The sequence below is a fragment of the Molothrus ater genome, chromosome 1 (genome assembly GCF_012460135.2).
Source record: "Molothrus ater isolate BHLD 08-10-18 breed brown headed cowbird chromosome 1, BPBGC_Mater_1.1, whole genome shotgun sequence".
Taxonomy (NCBI): domain Eukaryota; kingdom Metazoa; phylum Chordata; class Aves; order Passeriformes; family Icteridae; genus Molothrus; species Molothrus ater.
In genome coordinates, this window is record NC_050478.2 from 63,089,523 (window position 1) to 63,107,681 (window position 18,159).

An 18,159-nucleotide genomic window follows, 5' to 3' on the forward strand; every position below is an offset into this window, starting at 1 on the left:
TAGTCAGCACCACTGACTAACAACAACATTCCCCCACCAAAGGCTTCCTTCGAGTTTGCAGCTGGAGGCAGAGTACGGAGTGCTGGTACTCTACACAATAACAAGTGCCATGGAGCAGGGTAACGAGGGAAAGGTCGGCTGCGAGCCCCTGGGAGCAGCTCTGGCTGTTCCCTCCCCTGCCGTCAGGCGAACCCGCTCAGGTAACTCGTCTGTGCCTACAGGAGTGGGAGACAGGAGCTGCCCCGGGGCTGGACAGGCTGCTGGTGGACTTGAAAGAGCACGGTGGGACTTGCCTTTCAGCCTTTCCCCTCTTTGGGTGCATGTTTTGGGGTCTTCTTCACCTGCTTAGCTGGTAATTTACAGAATCCAAAGGGAGGGGGGAATATGTGTCAAAACCTTTGACTGAAAAGGACGGTAATGATTTAAGGTTGTTGGGCAAGGGCGGAGAGGAGGCGGCTGGATGAGAGCAGGCGCTGCCTTCTTTATGCAGCAAAACATGCTAAAAACAGCGTTCCTCATTAAAAAAAAAAAAAAAAAAAAAAGTGTGCTGTCCAAGTGCAGCGGAGTTTTCATCCGTGAACGCGTAAACTGCGAACGCCCGAGGGTGGACCGCAGAGAGGGATGACGCTGGAAAGCCGTCCAGTTTTCCTGACCTATTTGCGTCTCATTCCAGCTGATCCGTGCGCGCTCCGCGCAGCGCCGGGAAGCTGCTCGCGGCCGCCTCCAGTGCATCCATCCACGCCTCCATGCCGCCTTAACCCCGCGGGAGGGCGGAGTGGCGCAGCGCGGGGCGGGACGTGCGGCACCGCACGGCTCGGGCTCGGCCTCAGCCGCCGCCGCCGCCGCCCGGGGTGAGTCGCAGCGGGCGGGCCGCGAACTCACGGCCCCGGGGCCGGCGTGAGGGCCCGGCGGGCGGAGCCCCGACCTGAGGGCCCGGCGCTCGCCGCCTCCCCCTCGCCGAGGCTCCGCCTGTCCGCGCTGTCCCCTTCGCCCTTCTGCGGGCCGGCAGATGCACGTAGGCTCGCAGCCCGCTGAGGCTCCGTCTCTTGCTTTCCCCCCTTCTTCTTAAAATGCCGGTGGTCCTGGGGGCTGCCTCGGGTTAGCAGCGCAGTTCGGAAGCGTCGCGTAAGTTGAGTGTCGGCCGAAAGCGCTGCTCTGGAGCGGGGCTGATCTCCCCGGTTCTGAACAAAAGCGGTGATCTCGGCCCCAGGGTCTCGGGCTGGGGTGATTCCGTGTTCTGCAGGTGCAGGAGGAAGCCGTAAGGAACGCTCGCACCTGGTTCTTTAGGGAGAGCCCCTGGCAGGAAGGTGGCAGAAATACGCACCCTGGCTGGGCCGCTGATGTTTGATTTATTTCTCCCCAGGTGAAACACTTCCGAGGGATCCTGATGTGTCTCTTTCAATCTACCGCTAGAAGGCTGGTTTCCCAAGTGCATTGTGGACTTAAGGCCTCGTCTACAAAGAAACAGAAGTTTTGCTTGGAAATGGCCCGTCCCAGTTCAAGTAAGACGTGTATTTGTTTGCTTTAGCACCCCGGACAGGTTTTTAAGGTGGATTTGAAGTGCTAGAAGGTTTTGTGTGCTAGGTGAAATCCATGGCTTAATTAAAAATGTTTAAAACAATGTGAAGTTGCTTTATTTGTCCCCCAGAATAGTAAAATTACCTTTCTGTGTCTGTATTCTGTAGAGTTCCAAAAACCCTTGCAGTCAGTATGGTTACAACATAAACACGTTTTTAATGTTTATAGTCTATGCACATAAGTAGGCAATGGTTAATTGCATTTCCCTTTCATAATGCTAATGAGTAATAAAAGTAATTCCTCATTTCTTTGTACAAGACTGGGCCTTGAGCATTTGTAACAGTTCAGGAGCCCTGTTGAGGCTAGCAGTTAAGGCTGACCTCTTTTCACCTGTTTGGGGGGATTCTGGTTTTGTTTTTCAATTTGAGAATGTGCCTTAACTTGAAAACGGCACACGGGTACTAGAGCAACCCCCCAATGTTGGGTAGCTGAGGCAAACTTGCTTTTTCTGCTGCCTTGAGCATCAGCGTTTGGCTGCTGCCAGAGACCTGGCTGGGAGGGCTTTTGGCCTGAGCTTTACACATTCAGGGCTTGTGAGGTTTGGTTTGCAGCAGCAGGTGAGGCATCAGAGTAGCAGCGTTCTCTGACCAGTTTTGTAGCTCTGTGCTGTGGGTCTTGGGACCTCTCCAGTTGCTCTCTCTCCCTACAGGAGCTTACCTGCCTTTCGGTGTGTGTGGGGGAGAGGGGGTAGTTTTGGTTTTTATTTGAAAGACCCCCTAGTAAATTGTGAGGATTAGGGTTGTGGTGAGCAGCTCAAAGTTCAGCTGGAGGCTGCTCACTCGTGGGATACCATAGGAGCCTGTACTGAGGCCAGTGTTGTTTAACACCTTCATTAATGACCTGGACAATGGACCAGAGTGTATCCTTGGCAAGCTTCCATATAATACGAAGCTAGGAGGAGTGGTTGATACTCCAGAGGGTCCTGCCCCTGGGAATAAATAGCCCCAGGCACTAGGACAGGCTGGAGTGCCTAGCTGGGCAGGAGTGTCCCTGGGGATCTGGTGGGTACCATGTTGGCCTTAAGCCAGTGATGAGGCCTTGTGGCAATTAAGGCTCCAGGGCATCTTCTCAATGCATAAAAACACCCCATGGTGTTTGTCAGCTGTGAGGGTGGTCAGACAATGGATTGAATTGTGCAGGAAGGTTATGGAGTCTCTATGCATGGAGATACCAAAAGCCACCCCACAGGACACTGTCCAGGGCAGTCTGCTCTGGCTGACCCTGCTTAAGCAGAGGGGGTTGAACAAAAGAATCTCCAGAGGTCTGTTCCCACCTCAGCCATTTTGTGATTCTAACCTGAGTTGCTTTAAAAATCATATCTGAGGTAAACTGTAAGAGATATTTTTTTATCTGTCTGTAGCTAACCTGTTCCTTTTTAATCTTGTCTTGGCTCACATAAAAAGGCAAAGGAAATTGTCCATCTTTTTCCCAAACTACCACGCAGGGAAAAATGGTGGGAATAAGACATTTAAAAAGATAAAATACAGCTGCAAACTTAGAAAACAGGAAAAATGCCTCAAAAGAAAGCACATTTTCCCAAATTACCTTAATTTTGAAGGTGATACATTGTGGAAAAATATCCAAACAAAAACAACAACAAAAGAAATGGTTTTTTTTTTTTCAACTCAGGATCTTAAGTAACAATTAGGAACCAAACTGTTCCTAGGTGGTGGTGCCAACAGTTGTTATTGGGATAGCATCCAGCGTGGGGTTTTAGTTAAAGGCTCTGCCTTTCCAGTATTGATTATAATCATGTTTAGCACATGTTGCCCTACTGAGCCTGCTCAGATACATATTTTGAGGATCTCCAGGAACTGCCCTTTAAATTCCAACATACAGAAGCTCAGGAGCCAGCCAGTAGGTATTCCGAAATTGAAGTCATGGGAGGTGTGTATGGAAGCCATTTCTGGACGTGTAAGTGTGGCCTCTTGGGTCAGGGTGTGAGTGCCTGAACAGCTCCTTGTTTCCCTGCCCTGGCACAGACATGGCTGATTTCCGAGAGGTGTTTGCCAAGGCCAAGCACATCGCCATCATCACCGGAGCCGGGGTCAGTGCCGAGAGCGGCGTCCCCACCTTCAGAGGGGCTGGAGGCTTCTGGAGAAAGTGGCAAGCCCAGGTAGGTACTGGGGGCCCGTGCCTGTGCAGCTGTGCCTCTCTGTCCATCACACAGGTGAGCATGGAGCGTCAGGAACAGCTGGAGGAAGAGAGTGGAAGTTCTCCCATGGCAGTGCAGCAAGGACAGAGCTCTCCCTACAGCAGCTGCCTCTGCAGCTCTTCTCCGTGCCCTTGGGGATCTGCTTCTGTCCTTCAGTTTATCAGTTGCTTGGCAAAAACAACATTCTTGCAGGCAGCTCTGGATCTTTCTACCATCCTTGTTTTCCTGCAGTTCTGCTGTTTGCTCATCTTTTGACACCCTCTCTGTTTTCCTACTGTGTGGGGCCTTTCCTGTTTCACACTCTTTAGCGTTTAAAACGAACCAAAATACCAAAGGAAAAACTGACAGTAGACTGGTTGTTTTCTTTTAATCTTGGTGTCTCATAACACCCTTTAAAAATTATTTAGGACTTGTTTTATTTTGGGGCAGGTTCTTTAATTCTCCCACAGGCTGTCTCTCTTGCTGGAATGATCTTGCCAGCACTGGGAGCCACAGGGGTGGGAGAGGAGGTGAGAGCAGACACTGGAAGTACAGCTGAAGGCACCATTAATGTGAGCTCTGTGGGGGCCTCATGAGTCTCATTCTGCTGGTGCTGCAGGTGTTTCAGCAGCTGTTCTGCTGTCAGAACCTGCTACCCCAAATGCTGCAATGACACCTGCTTTCTTTGTGGTTTTTAATTACAGCATTCCTGAAAGATCTGATGAAGCTAAAAAAGTGTCAGAGACATGAGTTTTTGAAACTGGTTTGAATCTAAAGATGAGTTTTTTGCTTTCAGTGATCATCAATTCAGATAAAGCATGTGTGTGTATAAATGTTTGGTCCTGCTGCATCAGAAGCTTGCATTCAGTTTCTGTGTCAGTGGAATTGTGCACTGAGGTGCTGGACTGAGCTGCACCTCATTTTTGAGAAAGAGAAGCCAAAATTAAAGTTACTGTGAAAAGCAGCTTCAATTTTACCTGCATACAAAATACAAGACATTAGACTTTGGTTTTGACAATGGGTGTAATTTGGCTTGTGTTACACTTAAAGCACAAAATAAATTCCTAGCAAAGGAAATATATTCACGTGATGCTGAGTTTTATGGCTGCCATGGAAAAGAGAGTTGTGGGTGCCAAAAAAAAGGTGTGCACTGGAATATCTCATCTTGCATTGTGCTAAGCTCCTAATAGTTTGGTAGGGCAGCACAGAGTACAGTTGGAGTGTAGTGTAAACCCGTGTACAACACTATTTCTGTAAGTTATTTCCTCTTTTGATCTGACACTTTGACTTGTCACCCTTGTAAGGGTCGTGGAACAATATTCTTATCAACTGCACTTGGTTATAGATAATCTGCTTTTGATGACCTTGTGATGCAGGCAGTATAAATGCAGAGATGTATAAATGCAGCAGTATAAATGGCAGAGCTCCAGCAGGCTTCATCTGGGGAAGAGATTCTTTCGTTGTAGGACGACCTGTTACATCTTTTGCAGGAGCTGGCTACTCCAGGGGCTTTTGCGCGAAACCCTTCCCGTGTGTGGGAATTCTACCACTACCGACGGGAGGTGATGCTGAGCAAACATCCCAATCCAGCCCACATTGCCATTGCAGAGTGCGAGAAGCGTCTCAGCAAGCAAGGAAGGAGCGTTGTGGTCATCACTCAGAACATTGATGAGCTGCACAGGAAGGCAGGCACCAAGCACCTCTTAGAAATCCACGGTAGGAGCTGGCTCACATGTCTGCCACAGGCCAGGAAACCTGGGGTGGGGATTGGGAAGAAGGGAAAATGGAATAACTACAGAGAGAAAAGATTTTTGTCTTTAAAATTACAATCATTTGCATAAAGGTATTTACAATAACACCCTGTTCTCCTTTGGAAGTTGTTTCTAGTACTTTGTAGCCTCTCTTTATTCCTCACCTTTAGGATCACAGAATCTCATCTTTCTGTTTTTAATGGATTCTGACAGTACACAGGAAATGGTTCTCATTTCTTGCTTGCACAGTTTTCCGCAGATCCACTTGAATTCCTGTGGCTGTGACACCTGGCTGATTTCACTTAGAAAAGGGGGAAAGAATCCCCAGGGATTCCACTGTGTGGTAGGGGTGGTGTCAGTCTGCCACCAGTTAAGGGTGAATTGGCAAGCCTGGCCTCACCAGCCCTGGAGCTTTCCCTCTGTTCTCACTTGTGCACTTCTTGGCTACAGGAGGACAAAGGGACTGGAAACAATTGAGATTCCCTTACCTTTCTTTCCTGCAGCCAGTGGCCCTCCCCCTCTCTTCCCTGTAGTCAGTGGTATTCCTTACTCCCACAAAGTGCCAGAAGAGCACATGGCAGGTGCAGCACTCTGGGGGTCAGCGGGGGTTTGGGATCTGAGGAAATGTACAGGTGTGGAGAGGAAGAGGGTGTGGAAGCCCTTCTCCATCCCTGGAGGTGACCCCACTCATTTTTCCACTCCTCAGTCCTGCCACAGGGTAGAACTCTCCCAGGACAAAGACCCATCCTGGTCCTCCAGCACTGTGATGCTTTTTAACTTGTGTATCACTAAAGGTGTAAATGGGATTTCCCACCACCACTTTTGTGCTTTGGACACAGGAAACCTGCACAAGCTATTTAGCAGCTGTGGACCCAATGAAGTCTTGACAAGAGTTTAATTTTGTTTATTTGTGTTCCTTACAAAATGGACACAATTTTTAGCTCTTGGCTATATTACACATCTTGACAGCATGTTAGTAATGCTACAGAAGTTTTGGGGGTGGAGTTTTGCATCAAACAAAATGGTGTTGACCAGCATATTTTATTTTTTAAAAAAAATGTTTCTGATGTAAGAGGAAAAGCAATAAACAGAAATCATCTCCCTCGGCGATATTTTATCACTGATTATGATAAAATTATTATTTTCCTGCAAAATATGTTATGGGACTGTGTATTACTCACGTCCTGAGGCAGAACAAGGTGGCACAGTGGGACTGTCTTTGCTGTTGCATTCCTGTTGTAAGGTACCTGCAAGGCACAGCCTTCAAGCTCTGTAAAGAGAAGCTGCCCAGGATAAACACAACCACTTGCCTGCACAGCCACACCTCAGAGCCATTGCTTCATCCCTGATGTTTCCTCTTTGTATGTTCCAGGTAGTTTATTTAAAACTCGGTGCACCAGCTGTGGAAACGTAGCTGCAAATTACAAGAGCCCGATCTGCCCCGCATTGGCTGGGAAGGGGTAATCCATTCTTTCTTTCACCATTAAAAATGGAAGTGAGCAGGGGGGGATCGGCCAGGCATATACTTAAAGACTTTTTAGGACTTTTTTCCCTTTACATTTCACCAGACCTTTAGATAGTTACATAAATAGTTGTTGTGCCTTTGACAGTTTTGGCCGGCTTATTACAGTTGCTCAGCTTCAGGAAAATTCTGGACAAATTCCTGCCTGCCTCATGTATGGTATTTTAGGACTGTAGTAGGTGTTCAAGTTGGCTGAAGTTGCAAATTCTTTGATTGGAGGGTGTGCTTTAGAGAATATGAAGGTTTTTAGAGAATGTTAAGTTTTTATTAATTTATAAAATACATTTTGTACCGTTGAACATGTTATTTCCATTTTGTAACTACAGGGCTCCAGATCCTGACACAGAAGATGCTGCCATTCCAGTTGAAGACCTTCCTCAGTATGTATGGATCACTTTGTTGGGCTGTTACCTCTTCATGCTTTGTGCATCTCAAAGCTTCATGTTACTGTTCATGTTGTTTTGGAAGGACATTCCACAGGAGACAAAGAACTCTGTGTAGGGGGATAGAATATAAGAAAATAAAGATAGTGTAGAAAGTAATCTTACCCCTAAGGAGTTGCAGCTGGGCCAGCTATCAAAGATTAGGAACAGGCCTGACTTTAACAGGCCACAGCTGTAACCTATGAGAAGAAGAGTGCTATACAAGAGTGGGCTGGCTGGTCAAGGACTGGAGTCAGTTGGCTGCTTTGTGAAGAAGAGTCAGTGCTCTGAGGAGCTGCCCATGAGAAACACCAAGAAGGTGTGAAACTTTTGCGGTAGGAGATAATAGTATGGAACCCCTGTGATAAGATGACAACAACTCTGGAACTCTGCCCCCAGAAACTGAGTCTAAAGTTACAGGGGCATCAGACAAAGGAGCGTGTAGAAGTTACCATGGTGCTAAAGGCATCACACGTTTGTGTACTTGAGCACCAAGATGAAACGTGGCCAAATTTCTGGGGTTTGTAGTAAGTAGAGTAGTAGGAGAATTGCAGCAAGAAAGTGAGTGCTACAGCAGTAATTGTTTTGTTACTTTGTAGGTGTCACCCACTGTTTTTCTGGAATACGATGGTGGGGTACCCTCACAGGCACAGAATGTGCCACAATGCTTTTTTATGTTGCCTGAAGCTTTGCCTTAGCTAGTTGCAGATGGAAAAAGCCACCACATTTTTCAACTGATTCCTAAGGAAAAAGAGGCTAACAAGATGCTTCTTTTGGGTCATTTTCTCCTTAAAACCCTGTCAGCTAGTTTGTTAAAGCTGATGGAGGCTGAGTTTTAACTTTCCTGCATTTCAGGAGCTGAATAAGGGGAAGACACAATTAAGTATCTGTGCTGAACAACTGTTCTGTGCCCCCTTCCTTGGGATCATGCAGTACATGTGTACTTCCAGCACGTGCATAGCATGGAATGATCTGCCTTCTGTCCAGCACATGGTAGAGGAGGGTGTGGGGAGGGCTGTGAAGGAGGAGAGAGGATGATGGCAAGTAAGACTTGCCCAGGGGAGAATGAGAGCTGCTTTGCTGCTCTGCAGCCTGAAGCGCCCCCGTCAGCAGCAGCCTGACTCTGTCTGTCCCTCTGTGGTGTCTGAGCAGGTGTGAGGAGGACGGCTGCAATGGGCTCCTGCGGCCCCACGTGGTGTGGTTTGGGGAAGCCCTGGATCCCGGCGTGCTCACGGCGGTGGAGAAGGAGCTGGATATTTGTGACCTCTGCTTGGTCGTGAGTGGCGCTTTCCTTACCTGTCCTCTGAACCGCCAGGGAGGGCACGCTAGGGACGTGGCAACTCCTGGGCAAAGCAGATGCATCTGTGCTTCACTGAGGAACTAAAAGCCCCAGAGGGTCTCTCTGGTGTCCAGTGCAAAACATTAAAAGACCTTTCAGTTTGAAAATGTACACAGACTACTCAGAAGTCAAGTACACAGGGGTTAGAGGTTAGACAATGCTGTTTGGCTGTTGAATTTTACTCCCCCTCTACTCTGCTCTGGTGGGACCCCAGCTGGAATACTGTGGACAGTTCTGGTGCCCCCAGCATAAGGACATGGAACTGTTGGAGCAAGTCCAGAGGAGAGCCCAAAGTTGATAAGGGCACTGGAGCACCTTCCCTACAAAGAGAGGCTGAGAGAGTGGGGCTGCTCAGCCTGGAGAAGGGAAGGCTCTTGGGAGACCTTAGAGCAGCCTTCCAGTACTGAAAGAGACCTAAAAGGAGGCCAGAGAGGGACTCTTCATCAGGAACAAGGGATGATGGCTTTTAACTGAAAGAGAGTGGCTTTAGATTACATATAAGGAGAAATTCCTTACTGTGAGGGTGGTGAGGCACTGGCACAGGTTGCCCAGAGAAGCTGTGGGCTGGAAGCGTTCAGGGCCAGGTTGGATGGGCCCCTGAGCAACCTGAGCTAGTAGAAGGTGTCCCTGCCCCTGGCAGAGAGGTTGGAAAGATGATCTTTGAGGTCTCTTCCAATCCATGCTATTCTGTCATTCTAGTTTCTCAAACAGTAAAAAATACAATTATTTTGATGCTCAGTTTGAAAAGGAAGTAAGTTATAATGTGCTGCTTTTTTGCAAGGTGTTTCACATGCCGTGTAGGTTCCAGATCCCTAACCAAAACATTTGCTTAGACTGTCTTCCATTTACAGAATGATCTAAAGTAACAGAAGGAATGTTTCCCTGGGTTTTTATTTTTCCTTGAAGACAGAATGTGCCATTTTGTTTCTGGGATTTTTTTTTCCATCTACAGTTACAAATGGGTTTCTTTAGGCTGCATCAGAGAAACAATTCCTGATTGCTATGCTAAATTAGTTATATCTGCAGTGACACTAATGAGATACTGATTCAGTTTCATTTCTGTAGGCATCTCCTAGGCTTCAGTGTCCGTGCAGTTGTGAGAATGGCCCTCACCTCGGGGCTGAGTTGGTTTGGTCTGTTTGAGTGCTGTCCTACTAGTCTTGTGACTTCTGTCCCACTGCCCGCAGGTCGGGACCTCGTCCGTGGTGTATCCTGCGGCCATGTTCGCTCCGCAGGTCTCGGCCAGAGGAGTCCCGGTCGCGGAGTTCAACATGGAGACCACTCCTGCCACCAACAGGTTCAGGTAACGCTGCTCAGGCAACAGCCTTCAGTCCCTTCCTTCCTGCCCCTTGGTCCAGCTGCCAAAACGCTCGGTTTAGACAAATACGGTCACGTTTTCCCCCCAGCGCTTATGAAATATTAAGTTTCTGTAATAAGTAAGAAAAGAGGATTCTTCTTCCACGGTGGAATTTTCACTGAAAACACAAACTCTATTATTTAAAGGGTGAGGCTGAAGTCTGTCCCCACACCCCACAAAGCCTAAACCCCTCTCTCCTCCTCCTCTTTCCTCCCTCCGTCCTTCCCGTGCCCCCGCCAGACTCGCCAGGTAAAGCAGCGGGATGCGCCAGTGCCTGCCCGCGCCCTAAACTTGCCGCTTCCTTCCAGGTTCCACTTCCCGGGCCCCTGCGGGACCACGCTGCCACCGGCGCTGGCGCGACACGAGACGGAGATCATCTCCTGAGCCCTGGGATCATCTCCTGAGCCCTGGGATCACCTCCGGAGTGCCGGGAGCGGCCGGGGCCGGCGGGGCCCAGCGCGGGGCGGGCGGGCCGGAGGCGGCGGCGGGACTCGTCCGCACGGCAATAAAGGCGGGGCCCCGTCCGCTGTCCTGTTTTGTCTGTGCGCGCATCCCGCGGGGCGGGCCGGGGCTGGGCGGGTGTCCCGGCGCTCGGCATTCCCCGGCGGAAGGCGGGAGCGGTTCCGGGGCGGGCGGCGCAGGGGCCGCGGCCATGGCGCGCCGGCAGAAAGCGAAGGCGGCGAAGGCGGCGGCCGCGGGCAAGCGCCGGGCTCCCGCCGCGCTGCCCAGCCCGGCGTCCTCCTCGGAGGACGAAGCCCCGGAGGAGGTGCCCTTCGGCGTGGCGAGGGAGGCGGCCGAGGCCGAGCGGAAGCTCGTGGGAGAGGCGGCGCGGAGGTGCGGACATGCCGGAGCCTCCTGCTCCGGAACGGCGGCTCCCACACCAGCGCTTCCTTTCTCTTACCTCCTTCGCCTAGCCCCACTCATCTCCCCTTTCACCTCTCTTACCGCCGCCCTAACCCCTCGCTTACCTCTCTAACCCCCCCTCCACTCCTCTTACCCTCTTAGACCCCTTTTTACCCCCGTACACGCCTCTTTCCCCCTCTTATCCTCCCCTTATTCTCTCCCTTATCTCTGCTTATGTCCCCTTGTTGTCTTCTTTCCCTCCCTTCTTACCCCACCACCCCTCTTAGGCCTCCCCGGCCTCTTCTCCTTCGTTATCCCGCTTGTACGCTCGTAACCCCTTCCCCCTCTTCACCCCTCTAAGCCCCTTTCACTTTTCCTATCCCCTCTCCCTTATGCCCCTCACTTGCCCCTCCTCACCACCTCCTTTGCCCTTCCAAGCCCTCGTTCACCCCCTTTGTGCCCGCCCGTAATCCCTCCTCTCCCCCCATGGAATGCTGACGGTGGCTCCCGCCTTCCCGCAGGCACCGGGAGCTGCTGAAGGAGAAGCGGCGGCGGCACCAGGAGCTCTTCGCGGAGCAGAAGGTACCGCGCTACCCCCTCGGGGCGCCGGGCGGGCCCCGGCTGTGTGTGTCTGTGTGTGTGTGTGTGCCGGCCGTGTCCGTGCCTGCCTGACTCCCCTCTCTCTCCCCCACAGAAGCGCAGGCTGCTGCCCGAGGCCGTGCTGCAGGAGCTGCAGGAACTGCAGGATGTGTCCGCACGGTGAGGGGACATGGGGAGGCGGCGGTGGCTGTTGGGATCCCCCCTCTTCGTATCTCCCACCCCTGCGGCAGCCCCTTCTGGGAGACCATACTGGAAATGGGGTTTCACGGCTTTAGTAAAGGGAGTGTAAATTGAAGAGTAACCTGTTGCCTTCCCTTTGCTCCCCAGGCCCGCTGAGCAGGCTGCGGCAGATGATCCAGGTATGTTACAGCTCGCTTTGCTAACGAGATGCACATCTGGTACTTCAGGAGTTCATTCCTGTGCCAGAGCTCCAGGGGGGAGCTCTGTTGCAGACACCTTCTCCAGGTCTTAATCATGAACACACTGGACAGATTGTCTTTTCCCCAGGAAAAGAAATGTCTGAGGAAAAATACATAGTCAGATTCAATCTAATTCTTACACCTTTTACATAAGTAACTTGTGCAGTGATTTCAGTTAAATAGCCTGAAGTGTTTAAAGCCATCTTGGGCAGGTGTTACAGCAGAAAAAGCAAAAAGGTGGATTAATATTTAGACTTTGTTTAAGTTATAGAGGCTATTCCTGGGTAGAGTTGTTAATTTGCCTCTATACTTTACATATCAAACTACAGTTTAATAGCATCTGTAGGATATTAAGTAACTTTTTTCAAACTCATAATTACAAAATCAAGAGCCTAGAGTGTTTATGACTGCTGGTTTTGCTTCATCTATACTTAGAAGTACTTCAGAAAAAAATCTTAATTAACAGTTCTCTCATCCAAATGTCACATGCTCCTGTATGGTGTAACTGCTACTTTTTCTTGCTTTTATTTAAAAAAGATCTGTTGAATTGACATAGCAAAGAGATGAGCTGAGAATGAAGCAAGACTGAAGCCAGAGCTGGATTTCCCTTTATGGGTAGCTGTTGCGTTGCATTGAATTTTTTCCAGCGACGAATCCATTTTGTTGATGCCGAGGAAAGCTGGCTAGCAGCACTTTGGGTTACTCCCCTCAGTGTATTTCTTTCCCTCCCTCTTACAGCTCTTCTTCCTAGTCAGTGCTTCTGAAAAATGCTGCTTAAGTCCTGTTCCTGTTTCACTGGCCAGTTTTTATTTGTAACATTTGGGAAATTTCATTTACAAGTTACTCTAGGTGAAGAACTTGAAGCTGAGGCTGTAGAGCTGGAGCAAGGCCAAGCTGAAGTGCAGGAGAAGAAAGGCAAGAGGAGGAAGGTTGCCAGGTAGGAGGAGGAGACGATTTTGCCTGGTGTGGGAAGGTCTGTTCTGTCACTGCATGGCTGTACTCTCTTCTGCACTTCATGCTCCCCCATCCATGGTCTGATTGAAAGCGTATTTATGTGCTAAAAGTGCCTTTCATATCTTCTGGTTTAGCATACTTACATATGTGTGCATACATACATATATATGTAGAACAGAAATAATTTTTACATATTACATATATGTAACTGCTATGAGATGGCTGGGCAGTCATAAGCACAGCAGTACACATTGTATTGTGGGGTGGTTGAGCACCAAATTCCTGCATTTCAATCTGTTTTTCTCTCTGCTCTTTTTCATTGTCACTCATGGCCCTAGAGAGTAATTGCCCTAGCTTCTGGTAGGATGAGCTCAGGACACCCAAGGAAACTACTCAGGGCACACAAAGGCGTAGGACAACAGCTTTGAGAGTATTGGTCCAGCTTTTTTTTTTTTTAATACTGCCACAAAGCTCATCTGAGTATCAGAAACCATCACTGGCTGCTGCTGTGCTCAAGTAGCAAAGCTTGACAGCAGTGTCTGTTGTTCTGGATCCTGTAACCACGCTTCAGGGATCAACCACATCTCTCTTTGACTAGGACAAATAGGAACTATGTGGCTGTGTGCTTGAAAGACCACAGTGCCACAGGCCTCCACCAACAGCTGGCCAAAGACTTCCTAAATGCTCAGCTCTACGGGCCACACACCAACCGGGTACCAGGTAAGCTCTGCTGCTCTTGGGTGGGTCTGGGTGGAGCCTTGTCTGCCTTGAACTTGGCTATTAACACTTGTCTCCATTTCAGCAAATGAATTTTTCTCCCTTGCAAACAAGAGGGCCCCTGTCAAAAAAGCTGCTGTTCAGTTTGTGGACAAGTCTTGGGGTGAGTATAGAAAGTCAGGTACTGTTTTCTGCATATGTGGCTAAAAGGTACACTTGAATAAAATCAGCATTTCCATACTAGAGTATCTTGGCTTGTGATCCTCTAACTCCAAGCACCTGGAGAGTAAGGGAAGGGCAGCAGAGCACTGCAGCCTCAGCAGGTGTCATGAGCACACTGCCAGGGATGGTGTACAAGACACAATTTTAAAAAAAATTACCTCATTTTTGGTATGTTAAGAGACAGCTCTTGTATTAGAGCCAGGGCTGCTCAGTGAAATAAATACTTAAGGAGCTGTTGTTTCAGCCTCCACTCTCTGAGCTGTTGGAAGGCATTTTAGATGCATCTCAGACGTAAAAGATACCAAGCTTCCAGAACCTCTATGTGAGCACAGGGAAATAGCACCCATTTCTCCTCATTTCCATAAGGGACAGGAACAGTTTCACACCCACACATTCTGTGAGGGTCACGAACACCAGAGGGAAAAGTTACTGGTCCTTAGCAAGCAGGGCCTGCTTTCCATCTGTGCTCCATCACTGCAAGCACCAATGTATCCCCCCCACCCTCCTAAGGAGGCTGGTGCAAACTGCTACTCCTGGCCAGTGGAATGCAGCTGGGGCACATAAAATACTGTAGGAAGTTTATCAGTGTTTGAAGTGGTTGTTCTGTTCTGAAATGCTGCAGCTGCCAAGGGTTTGCTGCTTCTCCAGCACATGGGGGCTAAGAAAAATGGTAACTGTTTTTGTCTTTTTTTTTAAGGGCAAGATAAAAAGGAAAAAGCAGCAAGGTTTAAGAAACGCTGGCTGGCAACACATATTAAAAATGGAGTCTGAAGAGAGCTTGTTCAGAAGATGCTGCTAGGGACATTTAGTGACAGTTGATCTCAACACAGGTGTTTTTCCCACTTCATCGTCACTTTGCTCCAGCCAGCAGAAGGCACTGAGCTGAGCCTGATGGAACTTCCCTGTACTCTCCTCTCCCCTTTCAGAAGTTCCTGGGGAAGCTACAGAGCAGCCAGGCCAGTGTTGTAGAACAGCTGGTGCTAGGACCAGGCTTGCTGAGCTGCTGCCTCTGTGAGGCAATGCCTTTGCAGAGAATAAACATCAGCAATGTTATACCTACTGTTGTGGATGCTGCATTCCTTACAGCAGGCAGTTACTCCTGCTGCTTCAGTGACTTGTGTCTCTAAGGAAAGGCTGTACCCTAACAGCAGAATCATTAAATCAGCTCCCACAGCAGGACACTTCTGTCCCAGCCTCATGATTACTTTCCAGCAGTAAGGGATTTTCTCCATCTGCAGGGAGGCCTGGGTAAGCTTCCTGCACTCTTAGCTAGACTCACTGTGTGGCAAGAACATGGCAAAACCTGTCACCTGGACCAGCCCAGCTTCCACGGGGAGGTGGCAGCTCCCCTCAGAGGTCTCCACAAGAACTGCTGTTCTAGGATGGAGCTCTAGAACAAGACAATGTAGCATACACGTCCATGCTACTGTGGATGTAGACGTAAGTTTTTAATGGCTGGTTAATTATGATATCACTACATTTTATTGCAATATAGTACTATTTAAGCACTTTTAAAAATGCAAGGTGTACAAAGATTAAATTAAGACTGTAAATTGACTAAATATTTGGTTTTTATATAAATAGGTCATAACCACACTGTGTTGACATGTAATACTGTTATAATACAACAGTTAAACTGGTGAGCCTACACAACAGAAGCTGTCTGTAGTTAAACAAGGAAACGAAGTTGAAAAGACCATGTTAAAACAAAAAACTACTAAGATCAACAGGTTGGGATTGTAAGTAGCAACAAACATATTCACTCAGCTCCTGAGTAATTCAAGTTTTACAGTACACATTAAAAAATATCATTTCTTCCCATCAACACTATATATCCAAACCATTTGCATTTTGCAAATTACACTGATTGAACTATGTAACAATGGGGGTGGAGGTTGGCAAGTCATCCTGCTTGACGTTTACATCACCCACATGCTAATACATCCATGTTTTCTATTCTTCCGTCCCACCACAAGGTAGCAGGATTTTTGGTTTGTTTTGGACAATCGTTCAAAGGATTGGTACTTGTCAATTCGGATGTCTGACGTTACCAGTGATATTTTCAACTCTTAGTTGTCTAAGAGGTTTAAAGATGGAAATCTCCTAACACTAAGTTAGAAATCATTTGCATCATGCTGTAAACTAGGAAGCAACATAAAGCGACAGACTTGTCCTTAGTACATAATTAAAATTCCAAATTCCAGTCAGCAGAGCTGGTCTACTTTCCATGTTGAATATGCCACAACGCCTTTCAGACCTTCAAAAATGCATAGCTAGTGTAGGTAGTCTTCCACTGTGGCAAAGGCGCAGGATCCAATTCCTGACCGGGCCATCAATCCTAGACACTGTGACGCCTGTCCCATGGCCAGGGCAAGTGGGGGTTGCTTTGGCAGATTGTGAGTCTCTGAAAAAGAATCACAGTGCAGTTAAAATACCCGAATCATTTCATAATTATACACTGAAAACTTGACATCTAAACTACTTAAATCATTCATCTGCAAGTTTACTCTTAGAGCAAGCCACAAAGTAGGAGCAACAACGTGACCTTGCACAGCACCATTACTGAACAGGCCATTTTTGCTCTGAACTACAACAGCAGGCAAGTACCCGTTATTTTACATACCCTCCAAAACGATCCCTCTCTTCCCAGAAGAGTGTACCCAACACTGCTATCCTTACGGTGGAGCAGCAGGGCCACCTGTGTGGGACACGGGGGAGGCACCCTGAGTGCCCTGGGCAGCCAGCAGGCCACACTTACCTAGTATTGCACTATTGAGCACAGAGCACACTGGTTCTCTTTGTATGGGGTCAAGCTGATTTCCAACAGGGCTGCTCCAGGGATCAGAATATGCAAGCAAACTGAATGCATCCTGTGGGAAGATGACTCGATTACATCTACAGCTACAAGCTACTAGTGAAAAGAAGGGATATTTTGTTCAACTGTTTTGATTCAGAATCACAAAGGTGACTGTCAGTATCCATCAATACAAAAAGATAAAAAGAAACTGTGACAGGACTTGCTCCATTTAGGGTTTTTTCCCAAGAGCAAGGCAAAAGGTAGTATTATTTTACTAACTGATGGGCTAAGATAAAACAGACTGAAAACTGCATGCAGTCTTTGGCAGGAGAATTCTTTTCTAGAGCAGTCTCAAATCAAGGCAAACTAATTAACATGCAGATTTTGGGCATCTCTACCAATCCCCCTGCGGTTCATTTATCATTGACAAAAGATCAAAAAGACAAAACCAGAACTTCGATTCTCAAGGGCAAGTTACATGGTCACAAATGAGAGAAAGGAAAGCACTAAATCAATTTCTGTGTTTAACTGTGTAACAGCACAAAATTGTCTTCCCTGAGCATGTGTTGCACAGACAAAAAAGAAGACAGTGCTACACCACAGCTGACCAGAACATGTGCTCTGAGACACGTGAAAAATGGCAGAATTTAAGGCAGAACAGTATTCCAGCACAACATGCTGTGGGAAGTTCCTGCTGGGCAGCACAGTTATGCACCTTTACAAGAAGATTAAACATACCTTGAGCATTTTCTTATTCACTGTGTTTTTGCCACATTCTCTTCTTAGCTGCTCGCTCATTGCTTGCAATTCTCTTCCAAAATGGATCATCCTTTCAATGGCTGCTTGGCTGCCACCACAGAGCTGGCGTCTTAATTGACTTGAATCTACTTCTAAAGAAACGATACCGTCATCATCACCACTGGCAGGGCCGAGGGTAACAACCTATGGATCTACAGACTGATTTCACCCAAACACAGCTGCCTGCCCAGAGAGAGCAGGTCAGCCTCAGACCCTGGCCCCACGTGCTCCTGTACCACACACTGGGGAACTGCTCCTTAGGAACATTTAAGAGATCTGATTCACTAATGGCAAAAAGGCTGTCACAGCATGTGCTGTTATCTGCAAGGGGTAATTTTAAATTAACTAGAAGACAAACCAGATTTTACCCTAAAATTTTAAGGGAGTTTAAAAACAACACTGAAAGTCCCACAGTTCTAACTTCTTTAATTCTTTGGCATTGCATTTCTGAAGATACACCAAATTGGGAACTACTAGAGTGTAAAAAAATGCCAAACTTCCTCAACAGCCATGATGGACTCTGCTACAAGACAATCATTAGACTGTTCATACTCCTTGCAGAACACATTATCTTAAATCATTTGGCTATTTCAGGCTTCTTTTGTAATCAAGCAGAACACTACAACTGATTTGTTTACTGTTTCATACAATACTCCCAATAGTAGTGATTTTAAAAGATATTGATGCAGCTTACGAATAGTAAACT

General features: G+C 48.0%; 2 protein-coding genes across 6 annotated transcripts in view; one reads left to right on the forward strand and one right to left on the reverse strand.

The window, feature by feature from the left end:
* The first annotated feature begins 265 nt into the window (after window positions 1–265).
* LOC118701925 (NAD-dependent protein deacylase sirtuin-5, mitochondrial) lies at window positions 266–14,913 on the forward strand. Of its 5 annotated transcripts, XM_036406902.2 has the most exons (12): window positions 6,836–6,923; window positions 7,312–7,365; window positions 8,560–8,683; window positions 9,934–10,049; window positions 10,412–10,937; window positions 11,468–11,528; window positions 11,641–11,705; window positions 11,874–11,905; window positions 12,806–12,902; window positions 13,518–13,639; window positions 13,722–13,799; window positions 14,556–14,913. In XM_036406902.2, exons 2-12 carry the CDS (start codon window positions 7,335–7,337, stop codon window positions 14,627–14,629), a joined length of 1,326 nt encoding a protein of 441 aa, XP_036262795.1. In that variant the 5' UTR covers window positions 6,836–6,923; window positions 7,312–7,334; the 3' UTR covers window positions 14,630–14,913. The 5 variants fall into 5 exon arrangements, with proteins under 5 accessions (XP_036262799.1, XP_036262798.1, XP_036262797.1 ...); XM_036406906.2 differs by lacking the exons at window positions 11,468–11,528; window positions 11,641–11,705; window positions 11,874–11,905; ... (2 more) ...; window positions 13,722–13,799; window positions 14,556–14,913 and adding exons at window positions 266–282; window positions 1,364–1,502; window positions 3,561–3,694; window positions 5,203–5,428 and having other exon boundaries at window positions 10,412–10,627; XM_036406905.2 differs by lacking the exons at window positions 11,468–11,528; window positions 11,641–11,705; window positions 11,874–11,905; ... (2 more) ...; window positions 13,722–13,799; window positions 14,556–14,913 and adding exons at window positions 754–851; window positions 1,364–1,502; window positions 3,561–3,694; window positions 5,203–5,428 and having other exon boundaries at window positions 10,412–10,627.
* A 374-nt stretch (window positions 14,914–15,287) lies between these two features.
* RANBP9 (RAN binding protein 9) overlaps window positions 15,288–18,159 on the reverse strand; it is a 38,903-nt gene continuing 36,031 nt past the window's right edge. Inside the window, exons 12-14 of the mRNA XM_036406901.2 lie at window positions 17,394–17,545; window positions 16,617–16,728; window positions 15,288–16,262 (exon numbers count right to left, since the gene is read on the reverse strand). Coding sequence (XP_036262794.1) covers window positions 16,132–16,262; window positions 16,617–16,728; window positions 17,394–17,545 — 395 coding nt within the window. The 3' untranslated portion in view covers window positions 15,288–16,131. The remainder of the gene's footprint in view (window positions 16,263–16,616; window positions 16,729–17,393; window positions 17,546–18,159) is intronic.

Coding starts and splice junctions, on each gene's coding strand:
- LOC118701925 (XM_036406902.2), top strand. CDS start 7,335: ATGCTGCCATTCCAGTTGAAGACCTTCCTCA. Junction 12,903..13,517: donor AAGAGGAGGAAGGTTGCCAG/GTAGGAGGAGGA, acceptor CTCTTTGACTAG/GACAAATAGGAACTATGTGG. Junction 13,640..13,721: donor ACACACCAACCGGGTACCAG/GTAAGCTCTGCT, acceptor TCTCCATTTCAG/CAAATGAATTTTTCTCCCTT.